At 54.0% G+C, this 25,936-nt stretch overlaps 2 protein-coding genes across 2 annotated transcripts in view; one reads left to right on the plus strand and one right to left on the minus strand.

The window, feature by feature from the left end:
• The window catches only part of SLC5A10 (solute carrier family 5 member 10), a 43,121-nt gene that overhangs the window by 4,242 nt on the left and 12,943 nt on the right, over positions 1-25,936 (minus strand). Inside the window, exons 6-8 of the mRNA XM_064153533.1 lie at positions 23,650-23,855; positions 21,243-21,378; positions 295-402 (exon numbers count right to left, since the gene is read on the minus strand). Coding sequence (XP_064009603.1) covers positions 295-402; positions 21,243-21,378; positions 23,650-23,855 — 450 coding nt within the window. The remainder of the gene's footprint in view (positions 1-294; positions 403-21,242; positions 21,379-23,649; positions 23,856-25,936) is intronic.
• FAM83G (family with sequence similarity 83 member G) lies at positions 5,419-24,447 on the plus strand. Its single transcript, XM_064153532.1, has 5 exons — positions 5,419-5,940; positions 11,868-12,035; positions 17,031-17,155; positions 17,956-19,399; positions 23,135-24,447. Exons 1-5 carry the CDS (start codon positions 5,446-5,448, stop codon positions 23,552-23,554), a joined length of 2,652 nt encoding a protein of 883 aa, XP_064009602.1. The 5' UTR covers positions 5,419-5,445; the 3' UTR covers positions 23,555-24,447.

The following is a 25,936-nucleotide window of genomic DNA, read 5'->3' on the forward strand; positions in this document are numbered from 1 at the left end:
GTAGTGCCTCCCCCTCCTCAGGCACATGCTGGAATCTCCACTGGAGTAAGAAGATATTTTGGGGACACCCTGGGATACTGAGACCCTCTACTGCCTCAGGGTTACCTGCATCCACCCCCATCATTTCTGGAGTCACCTTTGGAGGGCCTACATGGGTGGTCCCCCACATGGAACCCACCCAGACCATCCATGGGGTCTCTCCAACATCTAAGCCATGATAAACCTCAAGGGCAGCCCTGGGCTGCAGCAAAGCCCTGTAAAGAAGGAGATGCCCTCTCCTACCCACCCACTTACCACTGGGCATCAGCTCAACCACCAGCTTGGGGTAGGCAATGTTGGAGCAGCCCACAGCAGCCCCACACACACGGGCACATTCCTCAGGGTCCACACAGGCCACAGTGTCTGTATGAGAGAAGTAAGTGACATGGCAGAACCCTCCATGGACAGAGGACCACCCCAGTACCCCCTCCCTCCATCCCTTTGCACTCTCCTCTACTGAGGCAGATATTGACCCATCACTAGGGCCACAATGCCCAGATGCTAGCAGAGGACCAGGAAGCAAAGAGCACAGAGGCAGGGAGGGAGCAGGAGCATCCCATATGCAGATCCACCTGAGCCTCAACACAGGCAGGATCCAGCCCAACAGCATCACACTCACTTCCCACTGCCTCGCACTCAGCCCAGCTCTAGCAAGATCTACCCCTAGAAGCCTTCCACGCATAGCACCCACCTCGAGGGGATCTCCAGAGCTGGGAGGGGCCCCACCAGGACCCAAGGCTATGGCTGGAGGCAGGAGAGCTCCAGGGGCAGCCTCTGGCTGTCCCCACGCAGGTTCATGCACCGTTGCAGCAATTACCCTCCACATGGGCAGCACCCAGCAGCACCCTGGGACGTGCTTGCCAGGCAGCTCGCCAGAACAGTCAACGCCCAGCAGCTTCTGTGCCTCAACCAGTGCTAAACTCTTCTTTTGTTTTTAGTTTTTCTTTTTTCTCTCTCTTTTTATTTCCAGTTATGCTCATAAAATATTGAAATGGATGGAAATTAATGTCAGGCATAAGTATGGATGGGCTACCTGGCTCTCCAGGCTGCATCTGCCCATCCAGGAGCACAGCTGAGCCCTGCACACAGCTGGGAGCATCATCGTGGTCCTCCTGCGTGCTGATCCCCCTGCCAAAGTGGGGTGAAGGATTTGCCCCCTCTGGTAGCAGCAGCTGGAAGACAAAGACCAGCTGGAAACACCTTGGAGCTTTCAGTAATGGAGTGTGGGGTATGATGGGGTGTGACAGGGATGCAGCAGAACCATAGAATCACAGAAGAGAGGGGTGTGGAAGGGAACTCTGGAGGTCATCCAGTCCAACGGCCTGCTAAAGCAGGGTCACACGGGAACACATTCAGAAAGCTCTTAAGAGTCTCTAGAGCAGGAGACTCCACAACCTCTCTGGGCAGCCTGCTCCAGGGCTCTAGCACGCTCACAACTCTCTTCCTCTTCAGGTGGAACCTCCTGGGTCCTAGTTTGAGCCCATTGCCCCTTACCCTGTTGCTCCACTGGACAGAATCTGACTCCATCCTTTTGCCCCCCACCCTTTAGCTCTTGCTGAGCACTGATCAGAGCCCTTCTGGGGCTGCCCTTCTCGAGGCTAGATGGCCCCAGGTCCCTCAGCCTTTCCTCACAAGACAAATGTTTCAGTCCCTTAATCATCCTCATAGCCTCCACTAGACTCTTTTCAGTGTTTCCCTGACCCTCCTGGATTGCAGAGTCTAGAACTGGACCCAGTACTCCAGCTGTGGCCTTACCAGAGCAAAGAGGGGGGAGAGCCTCCCTTGACCAGCTGGCCACACTCTTAGGAGCACAATGCAAGTTGCAGGCAATCACAGGCAACACTCAGCAAATCCCAAGGCTGCTAAAAAAGCCCAGCCTGGGCCACCTTTCCCCAGGGTTAGACTCAGCACTGAGATTTTAGTGACTCTGTCCTCCAGCGGCTGTGAGTAAAGCTGCCATCACTGCTCCCTGCCTCAGTTCCTTCCTCCCTAAAACACCAGGTTGTGCATGGCTCCATGCAAATGACTGGTGGGTGGAAGATGCTCCAGAGGGCACAGCAGTGTCTGGGTGTCATAGCCCTGCCAAAACTCCCACTCCAGGGCTCAGCTCTGCCACCAAACCCCTTGGTGGGAACCAGAAACCAAGAGCCAAGCCTGGCAATGCAACTGAAACCCCCAAGCTGGGAGTAGAGCCCAGCATTGTACTCCACTACCTTGCTTTGTCATTAAACCCTCTGCTAGAAGTGGGAAATTAATTAGGAGCTTGTAATTAATGGTTCCATCTGCAGGCAGGAGGAGCTTGCCCTAGTGCTGGCTGCAGAAGCAGGCTGTGTCTCTGCTGTGTGCTGTCTTTCCGGCTGGATCAGCCCAGGGTGGCCAAGCAGGGACATCCATGATGTTGGGTATCGACTTCTTTGGCCATGGTGACCTTTCCCTGTGATTCAGGTGCTAAATTCACCACGTGGCCTGGGGATGGGGGAACCCAAGTATCTTCACCTCACACAAGGGTCAGAGATGAAGCTCTGCAGTTCCAATTCATCCCAAGAAGCAAGGCTGTAAGAACCAGGGCATCACAGGAGAGAGGAGACACTGTGTTTATGCCACCATCTAATAAATCATGAGCACACACACACCCTGCTGAGGAGACCATAAATCTCTTTGCACAATAAAAACAGAGCCATGGCAGCCAGCAGAGGATGAGGTGGGTCCAACCACAGCACGCTCCAGCCACACCATGCACACCCATACACAATGCACTGGTCCTGATCTAGGGCATCTCACAATCTACCAGAGCTGGGTCACTCAAACTGGGAATGACAGCCAGGGATGAAGTCCTGGAGGTTCCCTGTGGGTGCTGGCTGACCATCAGGGCTGGGGTTTCACCTAAAACACCCAGTTTGGCCTCCAGCACCTCTCATTTCTCAGCCTGTGGTGTGGAGGTGATATCCCACCACTGGGGAAGTCCACATTCCATAAAAACACCAGCTCCTTCTGAACTGATAATTTGGTGGAAACTGAATGTTTGATTCTTCTCCACTTTCTGATCCAAACCACCTGGCACCACTGCCACCTGCTACACATGACAGACCAGAGCTGGGCACAAAACTGGCACGTGATTGTGCACCTGGGAAGGAGCAAGGGGATTTCAGCCAGCCTTTATTGTGCACTGTCATAAACACTTTCACTGCAGGGCACGGGGAGAGAAGCCACCAATTCCCCAATACTGTCACCTCAACCTGCCACAGCCCAGCTCTGAAAAACCCTGCTGGAGTTTCAGACTCATCAGGGTTTGAGAAGACCTCTAAGATCATCAAGTCCAACCACCAACCCAACACCATGTCTATGTCACAAAGAGCCATGTCCACATGGTTTTGGAACACCTCCAGGGATAGTGACTCCACCACCTCCCTGGGCAGCCTGTTCCAACCCCTGACCACTCTTGCAGCAAAGAACTTTTTCCTTATCTCCAACCTAAACCTCCCCTGGTGAGACTTGAGGCCACTTTCCCTCCTTCTATTGTTGGTTACCCAGGAGAAGAGACCAACACCCACCCGGCTCCAACTCCCTCTCAGGGAGTTGTAGAGACAGAAGGTCTCCCCTCAGCCTCGTCTCCTCCAGGCTGAACAACCCCATTTCCCTCAGTCACTCCTCATCAGACCTGTTCTCCCCTTCCTGCACATTTCTAACTCGTCTTTCCCTCCAAGTCCTCCCTGGGCTCAGAGCTTTGCAGCCAGGAAGCCCTGGCTGGGGACAGGGCAGCCAGGAAAGCTGCGTGGCCACCGTACCTGCAGCGAGGAGCACTTTGATGGCCAAGCAGCCTGGCAGACAGGTGGCTTTGCCTCAGGAGCCTGACTCAAGCGGGGCTTTCATTTACACGGCTGCATATGCAGGTGAGCTGCACCAACGCCAGGGAGCGAGACACAGCCCCTGGCACTTCCCTTTCATGCATCAGTGTAAGAAATCTGACCTCGATTCCTGAAATCCATCCTTATCTGAGTTTCTAAGTGAAAAACTGCCACATTTCTGGCTTGGGAGAGCCAGATGATGAATCCAAGGAGGGGGTTTTGCCCATCTCCCTGTTATTAATGCAATGGCTCAGTGAGGTCTAGCACCATGTGTGTGCTGCAAGCAGAGGAGGAGTTAGAACAGAATAAGGAATGGAATGGAAAGGAAGGGGAGAAAGAGGAGGAATATTTCAGTTGGAAGAGCCTTATAATGATCATCTGCTCCCACTTCCTGACCACTTCAAGGCTGACCAAAAGTTAAACCATGCTATTCGTGGCACTGTCCAGAGGCCTCTTAAAGACTGACAGGTTTGGGGCATCAACCACCTCTCCAGGAAGCCTGTTCCTGGGTTTGAACACCCTCTCAGTAAAGAAACTCTTCCTAACGCTCAGATTAAGTCTCTCCCAGTGCAGCTTGGAATCTTTACGGCAACCTGGTGCTGCCCAGCAGGACACACCCGGGCTCCAGCACTAGCGTGGGGGTCCTTGCAGGCAGCCCATGAGGGGTTAACCACACAGCAGAGCTGCCTTCCTGGAAAATATTGACTTACCAGCGGGCCGGGGAGAGCTGCTTTTTTGTGTTAGACAAACACCCAACCCCCTCCCCAGCCACCCACCCACCGAACCTCCCGCAGCCGCAAGCTCCCCAGGGGGACTCTCGATCCCAGGTGAAAGTGTAAGGACAACATCAGCTGAAAGAGTTAACGTGGAGCTGGGCTGGGAATGTGTGAAGGCAGCATGTGACTGCAGGTGGGGCAGGGCGGAGTGATGAATCACTCTTTTGCTTTTCCTCTTTTCACTTCTTGCTGTTACCTGTCCAGCCCCGGCACTGCACGCTGGCAGGAGCCCCAAATCATCAACCAGCCAGCCAAGGCGATGCACAGGAGGCTGAGGGACACGTTTGCTGCCACCAAACCCACCGGCTGACCCAGCTCTCCAGGGCGATAACCACGGACATCGGCTGGGACGAGAAATCCTGCTTTGCTCTGCCCTTGATTTAAGCTGAGTTTCATCCATTTGTTTCCCACTCTTTCTTTCACCCGCTGCTGTCGTTGCCTTGGGGGAGCAGAGGATGAGAAGAGTGTGGACGCGGAGGTAAAGGACCTTCCTTGGGCCATCTCTGCCCGGTTGCACAGCCACGGCCGTGGGGAGCTCCAGGATTTCCTCGCCCGGAGCAAGCACGAAACCCAATCCTCCTTCCCGGTGGAGGAGAGCTCCAGCGCGGCAGGGGAAGGCAGCAGCTCATTTCCCCAGCTGCACGTTGAGCCAGGGAGGGTGAAGCAAAGCCAAATCGACTGCATAAAGGCTGGGGAAGCAATAACCCCTGAGTTATTGCCGACATCCGGCACTCGCTGAGGGTACAGAGTTCCCTGCGGAGGAGGTACCGCTGTGTGCAGCCACCATGGCTTTCTCCCAGGTGCAGTGCCTGGATGACAGCCACGTCAACTGGAGGTCCAGTGAGTCCAAGCCTGAGTTCTTCTACAGCGAAGAGCAACGCCTGGCCCTGGAGGCATTGGCCTCTCGCGGCCGCGACGCCTTCTATGAGGTTCTGAAGAAGGAGAACATCAGGGACTTCCTCTCTGAGCTGGAGCTGAAGAAGATCCTGGACACGCTGGAAACGTACGACCCTGGCTCCGAGTACATCCCACGGCACGGCAGCAGCACCGGGGAGAGCGAGGGTGATCACAACAGCCAAGGGGACGAGCAGGATGTGGCCCCTTCCCTGGAGTACTGGCCCCAGAGGTCTGACCGCTCCATCCCTCAGCTGGACCTCGGCTGGCCCGAGACCATCGCCTACCGTGGGGTCACCCGTGCCACCGTCTACATGCAGCCACCCATCGAGGGGCAAGTGCACATCAAGGAGGTGGTGCGGAAGATGATCTGCCAGGCTCAGAAGGTGAGTTGTGCCGCAGGGATGGGACAGGATTTGCCCCGGGCTCTCTTGCTGAAGACACATCCTAAAGTCCTGCTCAGCCAGGAAATCCCCATCTGTGGGAAGCTCTGCTCAAGGAAAGGCTTTGGGGTCAAGCATCTGGGTGTTTCCATGTCCGTGGAGTGTAATCAGTACCTGGGGGTCAGGTTTTGCTGAAGATGCTGTTAGCCTGCTCCAATCCTTCAGGAGAGCAGCCCCATAGTCCATATGGCACCACAGTTAAACCAAGGTCCCTATAGGGCTGTGGGGAAAACCACTGGGGTTGAAAATGGCTTCAGCTGCTCCTCAGCTGCGAGCCCACGGTCCCAGGCACCCTGCCATCGTTATTCCCAGAGCACTTTGTGAATGCAAGTGGCAACATGCAGGACCCAGAGGAGCTAAACTGAGCCCTGGGGCAAAGCAGCCAAAGCCACTGGTCCGGTGCTGACGTATGTGAGGGTCGAGCTTGGCCTGAGGTTGCTGCAGTGCTCCTAGCTGGCCTCATCCAGCGTATCCTGGCTCCAAGAAGAAAGTGATGAGCTGATGCACAGGACAAGGCTGGGCAGATGTTGAAGGGATTTGAGTTGAGACTTGTCTTCCCTGGGGCATCAAACCAAGAAGCAGAGAGTTGGGGTGCATGAGCAATGAGGTCAGGCTGGCATCACAGGCAGGAGGACTAGAGAAAGACGGAGTGATGGCTTGCATCGAAGGCCAGCAGCAGTGGGCAGAGGTTGCTAGTAACACAGTGACAGTCCCAACTGGGATGTGTGGCTGCTAGTTTCATGATGCTCTGAAGCCTTCTGAGCTCTGTGCTTCCATGCTCTGGAGAAATCCAGCTTCAAGGGATGAGCATCTCAACCCTGAGGATGCTGCAACAGGAAAATGAGGAGCTATGGAGCAGGGTAAGACAGGCTAGGATGCATCAGGTCCACCTGGCTCCTGAGATCCCCATGTCACTGCCAGGGGCAGTGTTTGGGGTGCACAGATGCTGGCAAGAGAGAGAAAATCCTGGTGACACACAGAGCCTCCCCAGGAGGCTTTGGATGTGAAAAGCCTGAGCTCAGGCAGGAAAACTGATCTCCGAGCACAACAGGAGCCAGCTCTGGTCTCTGTCACCTTGCCAAACTTGAGGTGACTTGTCCTTACCCACAACATTTTCCCCACTAAAGGGCATTGCAGAGAGAGAAAAGGGAAGGGATGAAGTTCCATGGGATGGAGGATGGGAGATCTTCCCCACTACAAACAATGTCTCATCTTTGCGTCTGACCCGGGCTTGCAGCTCCTGCCTGGCTTTGCCTACTCACCACTTCCCGCCTGTCCCCATGCAAACAGCATCTCCTGAGTCATCCTAGCATCCTCCTCCTGCTCAGCAGAGCCAAGTGGTTGAGTCAGGCAGCTGCCAGGACCTGCTGCCTGCACCACCTCCACCTCTCCTTGGAGCTTCTCCAAGCCATAGGGATGTGGCCGCAGTTGATGATGCCACACTTCTCATCGGTACCTTGATGTTCCATGAGCAGAGCTGTGCTCTGCCTCCTGGTCCAGATGCTCCCTGCTGGTAGGATGAGCCATGGTGACATAACACTGCTGATACATAGGAGCCTGCTTGGAGCTTATAGTGTCCCAGGAAACATAGATATGGGTGCATGCTTCAGTGTTGCAGGGCCTGGGAATGGCAGGAGCTGCAGAATCTCACAAGTGGGGTTCTTCCAGAGGTCTTCCACCACTTCATATACAGGGACCACAGTTACTGCAGCTGAACCTACTCTTGTGCAGCTGACCATAGGTCACCACTGAGCTTGACTACCTTCCTCTACACCTCGAGGCATCAGCCAAGGCTTAAGGTCTTTGTATCAGTTCAGAGGTGAAAGGGTTTGGTTGAGGAAGCCAACCAGGATGAAGGGATGATCTGGCTGCCACCTCATTAGGTATCACACAGGCTGGCCACATGCCCTGTCCTTGCTGTGGTGTCCTTATGGAGATCTTTGCCAAGCTGTTCCATCCAGATGGGCAATGGCAATGCTCTTCATCCACTTGCAAGGGAGCTCAGGCCTGGGAAAGCTTTTGTACTGCATCCCAGAGGATGATCCTGATCTGACCACTGTCACAGGCACTTGGTCTGAAATGCTCTCAGATGCTGAACAACAAACACCACCACGTGGGTTGCTATCTCTTGGCCAGCAGAGCAAAGTTCTGCTGACAGTCTGGCTGAGGAAAGTTCAGAAGCCATGTGAGCCCTGCTGACGTCGTGAAGGCTCACTACAGCTCAGAGCTTTGGTAAGGCAGCCAAGAGATGAGATGCGAGGCCCCTTTGATGGTGCAGATGAATCTACTTGCTTGCAGGAACAAGGCCAAGCACTGCTGAGTTCAGAGCTTCTGCTTTGCTCTGCAGAGAGGCAAACCCAGTTGAGCTGGAAGAGGAGACTTCCCCTCCTCTTTCTGGGAGAGAAGAAAGGCAGGATCTTGTGGCTATGTTCCTGCTTTCCCAGCTAATCCCCATCTTTATGGTCAATGAACAGCGACCAAGAACATAGTGCGCCACCCTGGAGACCTTCACCAGGTCCAGCCATGGCATGGCCATCTCTCCCCTGCTGTGGATCCCCTTGGGCTGCAGAGCTGACAGGATGGGCAGTGAAGAAGATCTCCCTCCTCTCCTCTAGATTTTGGCTCTACCTCACCAGAAATCAGAACAAGCTGAAAATACTGACCTTGGTCAAAAGCCACGAGAGACAGCAGCATGTCTGACCTCCTCTCTGCACTTGAGGTGCCATGCTGGAGTTGTGGTGATATGATTACCTTGAGCAACTTCCAGCAAAGGTTGGGAGGCTTCTAGTTAATTATTGTTTACAAACCCTTCTGCCATTCCTGGATGAAAGGGTCGAGAGGGGAGGGCAATTATTAACGTTACTTGTCCCACCTCCCCCTCACCCCAACACGCTTCCTCTAATTGTGCCTTCTTGCCTCCCTAATTCATTAACTGCTCACGTGGTGTGCCCCAAAAATCATTATCTGATGACTCAGAGTGAGCTAATAAAGAGCTGTAACTTCCTCTATAAAACATGATCCTGCAGTTCCCCTGCTCATCAAAGTTCTTCTGAAGGATCTCAGTGTCCACAGGGACGCGACGCTCGCTGCTCCTCAGGGTGTTGGGATCTGGCACCTGCACATCCACTGTGCCAAATGGACCTTGGCAGCTGCTGGGACCTTGGGAAGAAGAGCATCACTCATCTGGGTGCTGGGACCAGCTGGCTGTGGATTTGGGGATGCTCTTCACTGAATCTTCCAGATGAACAGCAGAAGGATGGTGACACTTCCAGACATGATGCAGCAGCAAAGGTGCTGTGGGCAGACGTGGGGCTTCTCCCCAGCACCAAGTGGCACTCAAGGGGACATGGGTGCCATGCTCAATCCCCACAACAGGACAACACAGTTTGCTTCAGATGCTCCCATTCCCTGAAGTCAGAAGCAAAACAGCAGCAGGTCTTCACTTCTGCAGAGCAGACAGACCTCCGTTCTTTCCAGACAAAACCTTGGGTTTGGCATAGGCCCAGCTGAGGATCCAGCACAGGCAACCCAGCAGCAGATTTCATCCCAGATGGTCACCACTTCGGAAGCAGTGCCAGCACCATCCTCACTCTCCTGACCCATTTTGTGCCAGGGCTGCAGGTTGGCACACTGGTGTGAGATCTTGGTGGCAAACAGGCCTGTCCTGCAGGCAAGAGGTGGTGGGGAGAGGAGCAGAAATGTGGAGCAGCAACAGGATGCACCAGCTGAGCAGGAGGCTGAAAACGTGGGCAGCAGGTGGCAGTGGGACTGCCTTTCCTGGGCCACTGCCTGTAGAGCACCTCCTGTTCACCATCCTGGCAGGGGTGGTGCTGGAGGATGTCACTCTGTCCTGCCCATCTTCCTACAAAACACCTTGCTGTCATCAGAGCTGTAGCAGCAAGCCAAGACTTTGGGAGTGCCAGGACTGCAGCATTTCCTCTCAACCTGAAGGTCAACAGTATTCTCATCCTCATATTAGAAGCTCTCAGCCTCCCCTGGAGGAAATGTAGTGCACAGACAAAGTCACCATAGCCATGGGGAGCATTGGTGTCAGAGATGAGAGCAAAATGTCTGCCACCAAACCCACCTCCTGGAGCCTGGGAGATGCCATCTGGACTTAGGTACCACTCACCCAGGACTTGCAGCAGACAGCACAGCTTCTCCTCGGTCCCTTGCTGAAAATGGAAAGGCCAAGCCCTGATGAGCTTTAGGGGTAGCTTTGAACCTGTCCCACTTGACATTGCTGGTGAGACAACTGCAGCCCTGGCTGGGCAGCCCATGCAAAGCAGGCACCTGGGTTTCTGCCTCAGTTTCGCCATCAGAACAATGAGGATGTGCAAAACAGAGGACATGAGGATTTATCCTGTCATGGCAAAGCCTCTTGAGGGGCTCTCGGGTGAGGATAAGTGAGACTTAAGTGACAGAGCTGTGCTGTCTCCTCTCAGCCCACTGTCACCTCCCAGAACATGTGACTGTGGCCAGGGCTGGGAAGATTGGAGGCAGCTGGGACTCCCTGTTCAGTCTTTCTTCTCACCTCATTGCCTGCAGAAAAGGAAGAACCAGCAGTGTCATAATGCACCATCCTCTTCTTAATTAGAGCTCTCCACCTCCTGTGGCTCAAACCTAATTAAAGGGCAGCTTGGTGCTTTGAGAGCCCCAAACTGGACATGCCTGAGTGTCCAAACAGCTGGCACCATTTCTTTTCTCTTGAGGGAGGAGCATCCTGAGGTCACTTCATGGTGTGCATACTGCCATGCCAGTGTCCTCCCTAGCCCTGCCACGTGCCACGGCCAGGAGAGCCTTCCTGGGTGGGTGAAGAGCTGAGAGTACTCACGTGCCCAGGACAGCTTTCAGGAACAGCCTCAGGCATGGGGACACCAATGGGTTGGAAGGGATCTTAAAGACAATCTAGCTTCAACACCCCTGCCATGAGCAGGGACACCTTTCACTAGACCAGGCTGCTCAGAGTCCCATCCAACCTGACCTTGAAGACTTCCAAGAATGAGCTAGCCACAACCTCTGTGTGCAACAGGAGATGCCATCTCCTGAAAGGCAAAATCCATGAGCATCTGGAATGATCTTCGGTGCTTAGGCAGCTATCCTAGCAGAATCCCAGTGCAAAAGCCCTGGGTACAAAGGCAGCTCCAGCTTGCAAAGGGCCAAAGCCTACTGTCACAGCATAGGGTGCTGGCACCACCTCTCAGCTCTCCTCCACGTTCCTACAGCCTGGGAGGGAAGAGAGAGCAGCCAGAGCACCCAGCAGGCTCCCAGTCACACAAGCGCTGCGCAGCAAGACCAAGAGGGACGTCAGCAACCCTGATGACAGGAACACAACCTGTCCTCAGTGCTCTCTTTGGCCTCACAGAGCAGGGCTGGCCTTTGACCCTCACCAGATTGCTGCTAGCAGCAGCCTGCACTTGGAACAGCAGTTGGTCACATACGCTGGGAGCTGCAAACTCTTGGCTGCTTTTAAACCACCTCATTTTTAAGAGTATTAAAAGTCATCCCAGCTCTCAAAGGCACCCCAGGACTATCTGGTTACTATCTACCAATCTTAGAGTGGTGGCTTAAAATGACAGCACTTCTAGCTGCTATTTTACACCCTTTCTCTCAACATGTGCATGCAGGATAACCCCAGAGACAGCAACCACCTTATGCAGCATGACCTCAGACAGACACATCTCTGCACCACAGGTTTCCTCCTTCTGGTGCTCCCCACAACAGGGCTGTGGGAAGTGCTGATAGCCAAGGGACAGCCAGAATCACAGAATTGTCTTGGTTGGGAGAGACCTTTAAGGTCATCAAGGCTCTGTCTTGGGGCTATCGCCAGGCCATGCTTCCCAGACTCATCTTTCTTCTCTACTCTCCAGGTTATTGCAGTGGTCATGGACATGTTTACAGATGTAGACATCTTCAAGGACCTCCTGGATGCAGGCTTCAAGAGGAAAGTGGGAGTCTACATCATTTTGGATGAGACCAACGTGAAGCACTTCCTTCAGATGTGTGAGCGAGCCCAGATGCACGCTGGACACTTGAAGGTAAGGGTGGCCCAAAGGGTCTGAGGCTGGGTGGCCTCCTCCACTGCAGGGAGATAAGTACAGATTCACAGGCTGGGTCGAGTTGAAAGGGACCTTTAAACCTCGGCCAGTCAAATGCAGTCAGCAGGGACATCTGCAAACAGAGCTCCAAACAACCTGACCTAGAGCTATGCAGAGCTATCAGCCCTGATCCCTCCTGCTTAGCAGGGGATCACAACCCCCAGACTTTGGGCAGTGCTAGATGAGTTTAGTCCATTTCTCCTACAGCCAAAGCTGAAGGCAATGCCCGAAAGGAGAAGCAGCAGGATGGAGGAGAATGGCTGAGAGACGAGGAGAGGAATTTCCACCCAGCAAAGGTGGATGTAGAAAGGTTGGGAGCTGGCTTTGGGGCAAGGCTTGTTTAAGGACCTGCAGCCCTACAACCATGATCATGACACTGCAAAGCCCAGTGCTCAGCTCCTGCTGGGCAACAAGCCAGCAAGGAGGAAGGTTTGAGAGGCAAATGCTCTGCCAGGGCTGGATCCATGCTGTCACCAGCCCCATGCCTGCTCCTGCTGCCCCAGGGGCAGGACCAGCAGGAGCAACCACCAGCTGGTTCTCTTGCTTTTGGGCTTTCCTGCAACTCAGAGGCTGGAATTAAGAAACTTGATTTTCCCCTTTTCTGGAGCCTCCGCCCCAGTAGAGGGCCAGGAGCAGAGCAGGGAGGCACCCACACTGCCCGGGGCCCTGGCAGCTGCCAAGGACACCCTCAGCAGGCACACACCAGTGGCACCGATCTGCCCACACATACCATGTTCATCCAGCCCTGGACAGGCTGATGGCTGTGCACGCTCCTGTGCATGAACTCTCTTCAAACCAAGGGAAGGTAGAGCAGCTCGGGGGGGGCCTGGCAGCATGGGGGCTCAGCCCCCAGCCCAAAGTGCCCCAGACCCCTCACACATCCCTGTGCGTGCAGAGATAATCACCCAGTGTGGGAGATGAAGGCGAGGAGTGGGGGGTGTTATATCATCCTTGGGACCAGCAGCAGCAGGAGCTGTCACTGCAGCTGCAGGGCAGAGTTCCGGGCTCTTTGGTGGGCACAGCGTTCCCATCCCCGACACCGGATGCACAGACGCTGGAGCACCCAGCAGAGTCACCTGGGGGCCTGCAGACAGCTCTCCCCCAGCCCTGCCTCACCACCAGCTGTGAGTCACTCAGCCTCGCCTCTTGCTTGGCACAGAAGTGATGTTTCTGCTCCTGACGTCACCCAGCCCCACACACTGCCTGCCAAATGGCTGGCGGGGAGCTCCATGCCCAGGCAAGCTCACCAAATTTGCTTGTGGTGAGGGCAAATCCCTGGCTGAGCAGCAGCCACAACAGCCTCATGCCGAGCTGGAATGGCTGGGACACAACGGGGGTGCTCTCAGGGACCTCTGTCCAAGGGAGCTGGAAGCAGGAACCAGCCAAGACTTGTGCCTTCCCCAGTCACCAAGCCCTCCAGCTCTGCTTAGCTGTTGCTCACAACAATTAAAACAGACTTAGCTGAGCTTTTTACCTGCGTCCAAGCTCCCTGGAGAGTCTGAGATCCTGCAGACTGCTGCTGCTCCAGGACCAGAAAAGCCAGAGCTGACGCACAGCAGTGTTTCCATGCATTAGCAGCCCAGTGGCAGGACAGGAAAAGCAGGAGAACATCCGCAGAGCTTGGCAAATGCCTAGAAGGTGGGATTTGCTGCATAGTGCAGCCACTTTCACACAGCAGCTTCAGTCAGAAGGGACCTTAAACATCAGCTAGTTCCAAAGCGCTGCCATGGCCAGGGACACCTCCCACTAGACCAGGTTGCTCAAGGCCTCATCCTGCTTGGTTTTCAACACTTCCAAGGATGAGGCATCCACAACTTCTCTGGGTAACCTGTTCCAGTGTCTCACCACCCTCATAGTGAAGAACTTCTTCCTAATGTTCAATCTAAATCTCCCCTGCTCTAGTTTTGAACCATTATCCCTTGCCCTGTCACCACAGTCCCTCTCCTGCTTTCCTGTAGGCCACCTTCAGGTACTGAAAGTCTCTCTGGAACCTTTTCTTCTCTGGACTGAACAGCCCCAAGTCCCTCAGCCTGTCCTTGTAGGAGAGGCACTCCAGCTCTCTGATCATCTTCATGGCCTCCTCTAGACCTTCTCCAACAGATCCCTGTCCTTCTTTTCTTGGGGGCTCTAGAGGCAGATGGATTACTCCAGGTAGGGTCTCAGGAGAGCAGAGAAGAGGGCCAGTATCACCTCCCCTGACCTGCTGGCCACTCATCTTTTGATGTAGCTCAGGACACGGCTGGCAAGGATCCGCTGGCACAGGGCCGTGAGGAAAGTAGGGCAGTGTCTGGGAGCTGCTCGGTAAGGCAGGAGATGCTAACGAAACGTCCTTTGTTATCTCGGTGTCTTCACAATGAGCAACCCTGCTTGGGCAAGGAGGTCGCTTGGTTGAGCAATGGCAAGTGCCTGGGGAGTGATTCACCCCGTGCCGGGCAGGGCAGGCGGCCACGGCACTGGGATCTCGCCTGCTGCCTGCTGCCTGCTGCTCTTGGGAGAGATTAAACAAACAGATCCGACTGAACGGCAGCGAGGAAGGAGGGAGGGAAAGCAACCTGCACCTTGCTTCTGGGGAACTTTGTTCCCCTGGGTGTTACCTGAGAAAAACCCCGCGGCTGTTGCGTGCAAAGATTTGGCTCTGACGCCTCCCCACTCCCAGGGTACAGGTTGCTGCCCTGGGAGAGCTACAAGCCAGGGATGCCCAGAGTGGGCAAAGGACTCAGCCTGGGGTGCAAGTTGTGCCCAGTAACTGACTGGTGTGCATCCCGGACACTACCACAGCCCCTTGCTTAGGACAACAGCAGGGGGCTTGGACTTGATGATCTCCTTGGGTCCCTTCCAACCCCTGACATCCTGTGACCATAGGATTGGGGTGGGAATTGCCATTCTCAGCCAGTCCTCAGCACCTCCCACTGCTGCCCCTAGCTGGATAGTGGGGGGCTCCTCCTTTACTCCCAACCACATCCAGTGAACACTAGGAAAAACAATTCCAAAGAGATATGATTGAGCAGCAGACCTGGTAGAGTTAGATAATGGTTGGACCCAACAGGCTTAAAGGTCTTTTCCAACCAAAACCAGTTCTGTGATTCTGTGAGTTAAATCCCCCATCAGTGTGTGAAACTTCACTAGAAACCTGGTCAGGAAAGCCTTTGCTTGCACATCACAGTAAAACCAGCCCTGAATCATCAGGATCACTGAGCAGAGGTGCCTGAAATTAGCTTGCACCCAAGCATGGGGCTGTGCCAGGTCATGTTATGCAGGGAGAGAGGAGACGGAGACAGACCTCAGAGAAGTAGATTAGAAAGGCTGGAGATGGAAAAGACCCCAGAGAAGCAGATTGGGAAAGCTGGAGGTAGGAAAGATGAATAATTCTGCTGCTTTTGTGTCTGAAACTGGGGAGGGAAGTAATCAAAAGAATCCAAACAAACAAAAAAAAAGGCAACAACAAAACAAACAAGCAAACAACCATGACAGAAAAGCCCTGGCCATGGAGGGCACGACCCAGAGATGACACAGTGCCTCTAGCAATGGCCTCATCAAAGTCCCAGCAGGAGCAGGAGGAATGCAGTTGTTTTCATAAGAAAATATGTTCTCCCCACCCATGGAGAACATTTGCAGTGGAAGATGCTATCTGCTCAGCTGCAAAAATGTGCTGGTGCCCTCCACTGAGACACACAGAGCCAGGCTACAGATAAAACTCATTTGCTCTCTGTCTCTGAAGATAAAAACCTCCCTGCTCAAGCTCCCTGGGAGGAGGACACTCTGCTCCCCATCCACCTCTGTAGAGATCTGCTGTGGCACATGCCCTTTTGGCACAGAGCCCCAAGTTTCATTTCCCGGGGTGAAAAGATGTTGCCCCACTCACTTTTTTTTCCCCCACCCACTCCTGAAAACAAAGCCAGATGCTCAGATTTAGGAGCACAGCAAGGAGGGAGCCCAGTGGAGGACAAGCCCACTGCCATCAGGTCCACATGTGCTGTCCTGCAGTCACCACCACCCCCCTAGAACCCCTTGAACGCCTGCCACTGAGTAGGAGGTGAAGAAGCACTTCTCTCATGGTGGTATTTGTCCTGGGGTCACACTCCCTTCCCCAGAACCCTCTGTACATCTCCCACTGGGGAGGAGGTGAAGAAGCACCTCTCCCATGGGGGCATTTGCATAGATCACAGGAGATGGAAAGTGTTTGGCAGCTCTATCGCACACTGCTCGCCCACGGATGCAGGCAGGGCTGAGTTCAAGAGGTAGAAAACACTGCCCAGCACATGGGAAATTCTGAAGCCCAGCCCATGGCTTGCTGCATGGCCTTGAGCAAGTTATTTTGTCTTCCCATTGCTGTGGCTTCCTCTGAGCTGGCCATGAAGAAATTTCCCCACTCCTTGGAGGGGCTGTGAAGCCTCTGGTTACAAGAACGACAGTGATGTGATGGAGTGTGTCCAGAGGTCAGCACAGCTGGCAAAGGGTCTAGAGAGCAAGTCTTGTGAGAAGCAGATAAGGGACCTGGGACTGTTTAGCCTGGAGGAAAGGAGGCTAAGGAGAGACCCTCCTGCTCACTACAACTGCCTGAAAGAAGGTTGGAGCCAGATGGAGGTTGGTCTCTTCTCCCAAGAACCAAGAAACAGGATGAGAAGAAATGGCCTCAGGTTGCACATTAGGGAAAAAAATGTCTTCACTGAAAGAGTGGAACAAGCTGCCCAAGGTGGTGATGGAGTCACCATCCCTGGAAGGGTGTTCAAAACCTGTGAAGACATGACACTTGGGGACATCAGTTAATGGCCATGGAGGGGTTACGTTGATGGTTGGACTTGATTATCTTAGAGGTCTTTTCCAATCAGAAGGATTCTGTGCTGTGATCCTGGGAGGCATCAAGGGAGGAGTGAAGAGAGCTCTGAAGACCACCAGCCCTTTGCTCCTGCTCACAACTCTGCCTTTGCTTTGCAGAACCTGCGAGTCCGGAGCACAGGTGGGACAGAGTTTTTCACACGCTCAGCCACCAAGTTCAAAGGGGCTTTGGCCCAGAAGTTCATGTTTGTGGATGGAGACCGAGCCATGTGTGGATCCTACAGGTAATCAGTAGCATCTGCTCTTGCCCACCTCACTGCCCAAGGGTCAGAGGACTAGCACAGATCCACGTGGTCCAAGCCTCGGTCCCTACCCAGCCCCAAGACACTGTCCCAGACTTGCTCCCCTCCTCCCAGACTAGGAGATGATTCAGAAAGGTCAGTCTGAGAACTGGAGTGGGACCCAGAGGGTCCCCACTACCCACAGCCAGGTCCAGGACATCCTTCCTTTTCAGAGGTGGTGGGACACATCAAGTGCTTCTGCCAGTGGGTGCAATGAGCACAGTGAAGGACAGAAGCACCAGAGCACATTCAGTCCTAGCTCTCACACTGACCTCAGCTTTTCCAGTTCTACCCAAAGTATTTTCCAGTTTGGCCAAATGAGAACTGACTTTGGTACAAATAGGTCACTCTCAGAAAGCTTTGCAGCTCTGCAGGACACATTCCAGAAACATGGAACTGAAACATTTCCTTCTTTCTGGCCACAACAAAACCCATCCATTTATGAGTCACTTTTCTTAACTAGCCCAAACCAAAGAAGTTAAAAAGGGGCCAAAACTGAGGTGAAAAATTGGCCCACAGCAAATCTCTTTTGTTTCCACTTCAAGTTCCAGAGCGTTGAAGACTCCAAGCCTTCGTTCTGCTTTGGGATGAGAGCCATCTCTTCCATCTCACGGTTATTAATGTTTCCAGTGAGATCATGGCCATGCCAGCACCATCAGTCCCTCAGCGAATGCCAGGGCTGGGGAGAGGCATCTTATTTGCCAGCAACCACTCAGAGAGTTTCCAATGTGTTTCTGTTCCAGCTTCACCTGGTCGGCGGCGAGGACGGACCGAAACGTCATCACAGTCCTCTCGGGCCAAGTGGTGGAAGCGTTTGACAAGCAGTTCCAGGAGCTCTACCTCATGTCCAAAGGGGTGAGCCTCAAGTCCATCTCCGTGGGTGAAGAGCCTGAACCCGAGCCTGTAACGCTGCCCTCCATCGTGCCCGTGACCCCTGCCAACGCCGTGGTGAAGAAGCTGATAAACCCTAAATATGCCCTGGTGAAGGCCAAGAGCGCCGACCAGATCAGCAAGACCTCATCAGAGAACCAGGACAAGACCCAGAAGACAGACAACAAAGGCAAAGCCCCACCCGAGGCCCAGGTGGGCGACCGGCACGGCGACGTGGCAGACCTCTCCCAGCTTATCCACCCTGGGCTTCTGAACCTGGAGAAAGCCAACATGTTTGACTATCTGCCCACCTGGGTCGAGCCTGACCCTGAGCCTGGGAGTGAAGTCTTGGGCTACATCAACATCATTGACCCCAAGATCAAGAACGCGAAGCTCTCGCAGATGAACCGCATCAAAGTCTGCGACGTCTCCCAGGCCAGCGCCCAGCACCGGCAAATGCTGAAGAACAGGGAGATGGAGATCAAGAAAAACTCAGACCAGGAGCCACCTCTGGTGTCCCCGTGCCAAAGACAGATCCCACAGACCCCCATGGAAGCTCTTGCAGCCCCTGCTACCAGCCCCACTGAAAGTACCAGCTGGAAAATGAAGCAAGCAGGAATGTTTGCCTCTTCACCATTGGGTCACCACTTGAAGCCACCAGAGGAGACAGTGGAGGACATCAAGCCCCCAGTTCCAAAGCCACGGACCACCCCTGTTGGTGTTCTGACTAAAGTCCTTACACCCTGTGACAGCAATGCAGCCCCAGAGGGTGACACACAACCACTACTGGCTGACCACACGGGTGTGAAGCAGGAATCAGAGCAGAACCTCAAGGGCGCTTCAAAGGAGACCTGCCATCTCCAGCCAGACAGGCCAGTGGCAGGGATACAGGAGGACAAAGGCCCTCCTTGTGCCCACAATGGTCTGGGAGAAGAGGAGGAGGAGGAGGAAGAAGAGTTCATCACTCTCAGTGATCAGGAGAGCTACTCCAGCAGCTCTGCTGACCACAGCTACCGCCGCTCCAATGCTTCCTCCATCTCAGATGAGTACTTTGAGGTGAGGGATCGCTACGGACCGCTCCGGCGAACCAACTCAGATGTCACCCACAATGGGGAGATCCTGCCCATGCAGAGGAAGCTTAGTGACCCTCACATCAGCCGAGGCACCTTCCTCAGCCCCCTGGGCAGCCTCCCATCCATGAAGCACATCCGTGTGGAGGACATGACCAAGAGGAGGAGCAACGCTGTGGAGATTAGGTGCGTGCTGCCCCGCACCATCCTGGATGGCAACAGCTCCTACCCCACCAGTGCCACGCAGGTAAGACTTTCTGCTATGACTTTCTCTGCCTTTCTCCACCCCATACAAAGGTTGCAAAGCTAGAGGCGACTCAGCCAGCTCAGTCAAGGCGTGGTGTCTTCCCTAGCTGTGATGTCACCTCCTAGATGCTGAGATCAACCTTCTTATATGGGAGAATAATGCCCTACATGGGACAATGGTAGGAGGCACCAAAGGAGTTGTCTTGGTGCAGAAGGTGGTGGCCATGGTGCTTGGAGTGAGAATAGGTGGTAAAGAGGAGTTCTGGGGAATTAAAGATTGCTCCATAGCATCAGGCTGTGGGATGGAGCCCAGCGGCTTTGGGCAGAGCTGCATGGCTGCACCCGAGGCCGCTGGGCTCCGTCCCACAGCCCAGCAGCAGTGGCATTGTGCCCAGCCAGGGACAGGTGTGTCCTCCTCGTTTTGTAGTTCCTTGCAAAGGTGATTAGCATCAAAGTAAAAGCACTCGGACACATAATTAGGCAGAGTAAGACAGTGGAGAAACAGGGACGGCAACCTCCGTGGGCGAGCTTGCAGTCAGCAGCTTTGTGGCTGGTCCACACAGTGACACCAGACCTTGTCACCCCATGGGCTGCACACCAGCATTCTCACCATGGCAGGAGCATCACCCCATCCAAGCAAAGGAATCATCAGGTCAATTCTCTATTTCCAACCAGGTCCTACAGCCTCTTGCACCACTAAGAAGTTTTGGTCTCTTCAAGGATCCCCACCCTGCTCTTTTTTGGGGCATTCAAACCCTCAGGGTTAAACCAGAAGCTGAAATCACTGAAGCCACCTGAGATTACCCCAAGTGAGCATTTAATCTGTATTTACAGGGAATTAATTTTACTAGCCCAGAGTCTTCTCCCTCCCCAGCCAATGACACAGAGCTTAGGGCAGGGTTTTAATCCTTGCACATCAAACATCCCTTCGGAGCCACGCGGGGTGAGAGGCACCAAGCCCTTTGATGCTGTTACCCAGGTCCTGGCTGCCACCTTGCTCAGAGTGGCCAAGTGCCTCAGTTTTCCTGCAATAACTGGTTCTTGGCCTTTGATAGAAGGCAGATAATTAACAAAGGATCAGGATTAGGTGAGCCAGTACTCATCTGAAGGAACAAGGAACAGCTTCTTCCACAACAGGTGGGGATTGGACAAGATAACCTTCGAGGGTTCCTTCCAACCTACTGTGTTCTATGATCTTATGAGTAATAAACCAAAGACATCCTTGATTAACTCTTGAGAAACCAACAGGAATTACCATCAACCTTCACCAAACATTTTCATTCTGTGTCCACATTTTCTGCCCAGAGCCCAGAATGCAGGTGGAGGCTCACTCAGGGCAAGCAGCTCCTCACACAGAGAACACAGCACCCAAGTGATCTCTGCAACATTGTCATGCCTAAATCCTTCCAACCCTGTTCACAGCCAGCTCCATGATTAATAGAGGACAAGAGTTTTGGCTGTTGTACAACAGCAGGCACAAGCAGGGCACTGGGAACATTCAAGTCATCTCCTGCCTCACTTATGCCTAGGTCTGTGCCCAGCAGAATCATAGAATGGCTTGAATTGGAAGGGATCTTCAAGATCATCTAATTCCAACTCCCCTGCCATGGGCAGGGACACCTCCCACCAGACCAGGTTTCTCAAAGCCTTGTCCTGCCTGATCTCAAACACCTCCAAGGATGAGGCATCCACAACTTTTCTGGGCAACCTATTCCCTGTCTCACCACTTTCATAGTAAAGAACTTCTTCCTAATGCCCAGCCTAAGCCTGTCCTGCACCACTGAGTGACAGGCGAAATACTCACCCTGCCAGCTCCATGTCCACGTGGCAAGGTCCTTCCTTACCTGGGTATAGAACCCTGCTGATCATCCCTGGCATGATGATGACAAACAAGGGCAGCATCTTCAGGTAGCTGGCCAAGATGGAACCAGCCTTGGCATGACTCAGGCTCTTAGCAGAGAGCGACCGCTGGACAATGACCTGTAGGAGAGCCAGGCAGGATGGGCTGAGCAGCCACCAATATCTCATGTTCCACCTTAGCCTCCTACTTGCCAAACTGCATCCCAAGCATCTCCAGAAGCTTGGGCCCCAAACACAGTGTAGATGTGTTCCTAGCCCACAGGCTGGGTTTCCATGCAGATCAGCATGGGGTGGTGTTTTGCCAGAGCACCACCAAAGCTCTGTACAGCCACAGCAGTGTGTCCTCCTACTGGTATCGACCACTTCCCACCACCATCCTCTCCCCTCTTGCCCCTTCTAGCCAATCTCCTCCCCAGAGTGTGGCCACAATGAAATGGACACCAGCTTCAACCTCTTCCTACCACAACTCCAGCATCCCACACTGGTCAGACCATTGTACCTCAAAGCTCTAGCCAAGTCATGTTCATCCAACCACAGCCAGCCCTTTGGTTTTGAGTCTATGTCTCTTCAATGGGCCACATCTGTAGGAAATTATGGCTTTGTGAGAGCTCAGACTCTCCCCAGGGGCCTACAGAGAAGTGCTCAGCAGGGTTTGGCCACTCTTAGGCAAGCACTGGCTCATGCCACTGGTAGGCAGGAAGGATGGGGTGCCAGTTCCTGGGGTGGGATGCTGAGGAAGCCATAGTTGAACTTCTGTCCAAGAGCCAGATTGTGCCAGGAGCCACAGGACCCACCACCAAGCTCAGGCTCCATGTGCACCACATCAAGCACATGAAGACCTTGAAGGCAAAGGAGCTAAATCATCCTTAGTCCCTCCCACCTGAAGACATTTCAGAGCCTTGGTGCTGGTTTTAAGCAGTCTGGTTAAATCAACCTAGCGCCACCTAAGCTAAATTGCTTTAGTTCAGCCCTGTGGTCAAAGAAGGTCTCCTCAAGGACTGGAGAGGCTGTTGGGATATTGGGACTAAATGGTGAACACCAAAATTATGCCAGCATCCTGGTGGAGATGTGGAGCTGCTGGCATGGCAAGGGTTGTGGCAGAGGCAGGGCAGGTTGGTGCAGCTGGCTCTGCAGCCTCCCAGCTCCAGTTCCTCCTGCCATCAGCACCTGCACTCCGAGATGTGATCTCGCCTGGGTGCTTCTGCGTGGGGAGCAATCATCACACCTCCAGACCGTGGTGCAGACATGCCCAAAGAGGAAGATAAACATCTGGTGACCACAGCCATGTGTTAAGGCCTTACTCAGTCCAGAATTAAAATTACTGGTGCTCAGACCCAATCCAAACATGTCTCTCAACCCAGCTAATCAGAGCCACCCCCACAGTAGTGTTACAGCTTACAGTTGCCTGCTGATCCCACCTCCTCTCATAGCCTTCCATCCTTTCACCTGATCTTGGTAGCCACCTAATCCCACAGGCTGGCTCTGGATGGGTAAGTGGTCTTTGGGCTTGAAATGAGTACTTAGATGATTAAGGCTTCTGCTGGAGAGAAGGTGCTGAGATGTCACTGGCATCCTTGGTCCTGGATCTCCAAGTGGAGTGACTTGGCTTGGGACAGGGATTGGCTGCAAGGGATGCTCAGGAAGTGGCAGCTGAGATGTTGCCATGTGCAGGACAGTGCATTGCCTGAGCAAGAGCAGCAATGACTAAGACTTGAGGCAACTCTCAGAAGAAATTTGGGCAAGGGAGTACACAAGTGGCAGAGGCATTTGTCCATGAGGATTGAGCCCACCGTGCAGACATGTGAAGGGAGGTCCTTGCAGGGGAGCAGCATCCTGACAGCATCAGCAGCTCACCTCTTTCTCTGCTCTTTAACAGGGGACACACATGTACCGCTACCGACCCAGGAACCCCACAGGAAGAGAACAAAGCAAGGAGGTCTCCTGCTCCCCGACACATGAGAAGCCACCTGGGGCCACCAAATACAGAGGGAACGGAGCTGAGCCCAAAAAGACCATTGCAGGCAGCCAGCCGTACTGGCTGAACAAAACCTTCACTTCCAGCAAGCCCACAGAGCCAGGCCACCCCTCTGCAAGCAACCCCAGAGCGGCAGGCAAACGCTTGTCCTCCCTTCCAGAAAGCCAGAAGACAGCTGAAGAGATGAGGACACCGCTGGGCATCCCACTCTCCAAACTGTCCCAGTCCAAGCACCTTAAGAACAGGGTTGCCGGAGCCCAGGGTGCTTCCACTGACTCCAAAAGGAAGCCACCTGAGGCCAGCAGCCAGAAGGAGCCCTAGGCACCGGCGCAGGTGGACTCGTGAGCGGTGGTAGAGCGTGCCTGGGGCCCAGGCAATGCTGTTACATGGGGCAGGGGATTCTTGTTTACACTTACCTGGTCGGTGCACCAGTACCACATGGCCATGATAGACAGCCCAAAAGTCATCCCGGTCCAGGGCAGGTCTCCGGAGGCTGGGTCTCGGAAGAGGTGCATTGCATCTGCTCTGGGCAGGTGGCAGGTAGTGTTGGGAACAATCTTGGTGGGTATGGCTCTTAAATAGGCCTCTTCCAGGTTGGGGTAACCTCCAATCTCGTTAAAAGCTGGAAAACATCAACGGGGGAGGCTGGTTAGAGGCAAGAAGGAACTGGTGGCCTCTGAGATCAGCTGGCGAAGCGCTCGTCAGCTCCTTAACCCAGGAGTGCTGCCTGGAGAGGGAAGGCTCCTTTGTGACTCTGTTTTCTTATAGTTATTTAAGAGACTCTTCTATGAACGTTTTGCACAGCAGGTCCCACTACTGTCCACCCTCTCTTCAGAGGGTGATCCTTGTCTGGGGACAAAGGATCCTCAAGGGACCCACTTCTTTTGACCTCGTACTGTAAAAGCAGTCTGTTTATTAAACTCTTTGGTCCCAGGGCAGGGGAAACTCACCTAGGACTATTAAAATGCAAGATTAGGTTAGCCTCTGGCTTGATGTACTACAGCTCAAGGTGTCTCGGCACTGATGTCCACCAAACGTTTCCTACCCCTTTATTTCCCCAGCTCCATCCCCAGACCTCCAGCAACCAGTGTGAAAAAAATCCCAAACCAAAAAGAACCCCCCCAAAAAGACCCTTTTCACTGCGTTTTTCCTAGGAAATGGGTCTAGGTCTGAGGAGTACATGCCATGGACAAGCCCTAGCAGGTGAGCCTCCAAACCCTTGGCAGCTCCTGGTGCTCCTCCCACCCATCCCACAGCTGCCAGCCCCTGGCAGCTGCTGCCAACCCGCCCCAGGCTCTGCCCTGGCCCCCACTGCCTCCCTGCTCCTGGGGGACATGGGGTGAATTCTTTTTTGCTGCTCCCTCAGGACCTCCAACAGGAGAATTTTGGACCCACAGGCATTAGGTTTTGGAAGAGGGAGGGATGGGAGGCACCCACCTGGCTCCCCCCATGTGCCATGGCCACCCATGCAGCAGCCATGATGCAGATAAGCAGGGAGCTGTGTTGGCATCCCCTTACCCACAGCAGCTGCTGATGCCTGGGAGAAGAGAGAAGGCTCCAGGGCCTCCATGTGTCTCACACAGAGGAGACTCAAAGCAGAACCCAGAGAATCCCTCAAGGGCTTTCCCCTATCTGGTCCAGCTGTAGCATCCTGCATCGCTTTCACCCCATCCACGCACCGTGGTCTGGACCCTCAGCTCAACCCCCTCCAATGTGGCATTGTGAGGTGGGAACACGCTCCTGAGAAGTCACCCTCCTGCAGGACCACGTCCATGGATGCTGCTGTCTTTAAGCCAACAGCAAATCCCTCAGACACCGGGTGCTGGTCACTGGGATCACCACCAAGTACCAGTCTGAGCACCCCCCAGTTTCCAAGACAGTCATCCTGCTCCATTGTCCCCTCCTGCCTGGGGCCAGCCTCCCCCTGCCACTCTGTCCCCATCCCAAACATCTGGCTGATGCTTCTGGGGAGTTTGCAAAGGGCACCATCCACTATGCCCCTACCCTTTGCAAACCACCACCCCCTCCCATATTTCATGGGGACTCAGCAGTTGTAAACTCCTCCTGCTCTTGTGCAAGCAGCCCTGGCCCCTCTCCAGCACTTGGTATATCCAGTACTGGTTACTCCCAAGCTTTGCATGGGCGTTGGGCACCAACAAAGGCTCTCCAGAGGCAGAGGCTGAGTGCTGAAAGCAGAGATTTGTGCCTGGGGGTGCGGGCCTGCACCCTTCCCAGAGGTGTTCACCAGCAAGTCACAACACCTATGCCTGCTGAGATGGAAAGAGTGGGGCAAAAACTTGAGGGCAGCAGGAGCTCAGCCTGCAGCTGTTGGGCTGCAGCCCATGGGCTCTGCCAAGATTCGCATCCCTGTGGTGAATGCCAGCTGTGGTGCAGGATGTCACCATCTCTCTTATCTGTGATGCTGGAGCTGAGCAGAGACACTAACAGCCACTGTAGCAGCCACCAAGCTCTCTGCCAAGCAAAATGGTTTGACTGCAATTCCTTGGTCTGCACTCAGTTGTTGCCCAACTCAAGCCTGCTCTGCTCAGCATTGCACCAAGGGGATGGTAGAATCATAGATCGTTAGGGTTCGGAAGGGACCTCTGGAGATCATCCAGTCCAAGGCCCCTGCCAAAGCAGGATCATTAGGGCAGGTCACACAGGAACACATCCAGGTGAGTCTCGAAATTCTCCAGAGAAGGA

The sequence above is a fragment of the Pogoniulus pusillus genome, chromosome 13 (assembly GCF_015220805.1).
Source record: "Pogoniulus pusillus isolate bPogPus1 chromosome 13, bPogPus1.pri, whole genome shotgun sequence".
Taxonomy (NCBI): Eukaryota; Metazoa; Chordata; class Aves; order Piciformes; family Lybiidae; genus Pogoniulus; species Pogoniulus pusillus.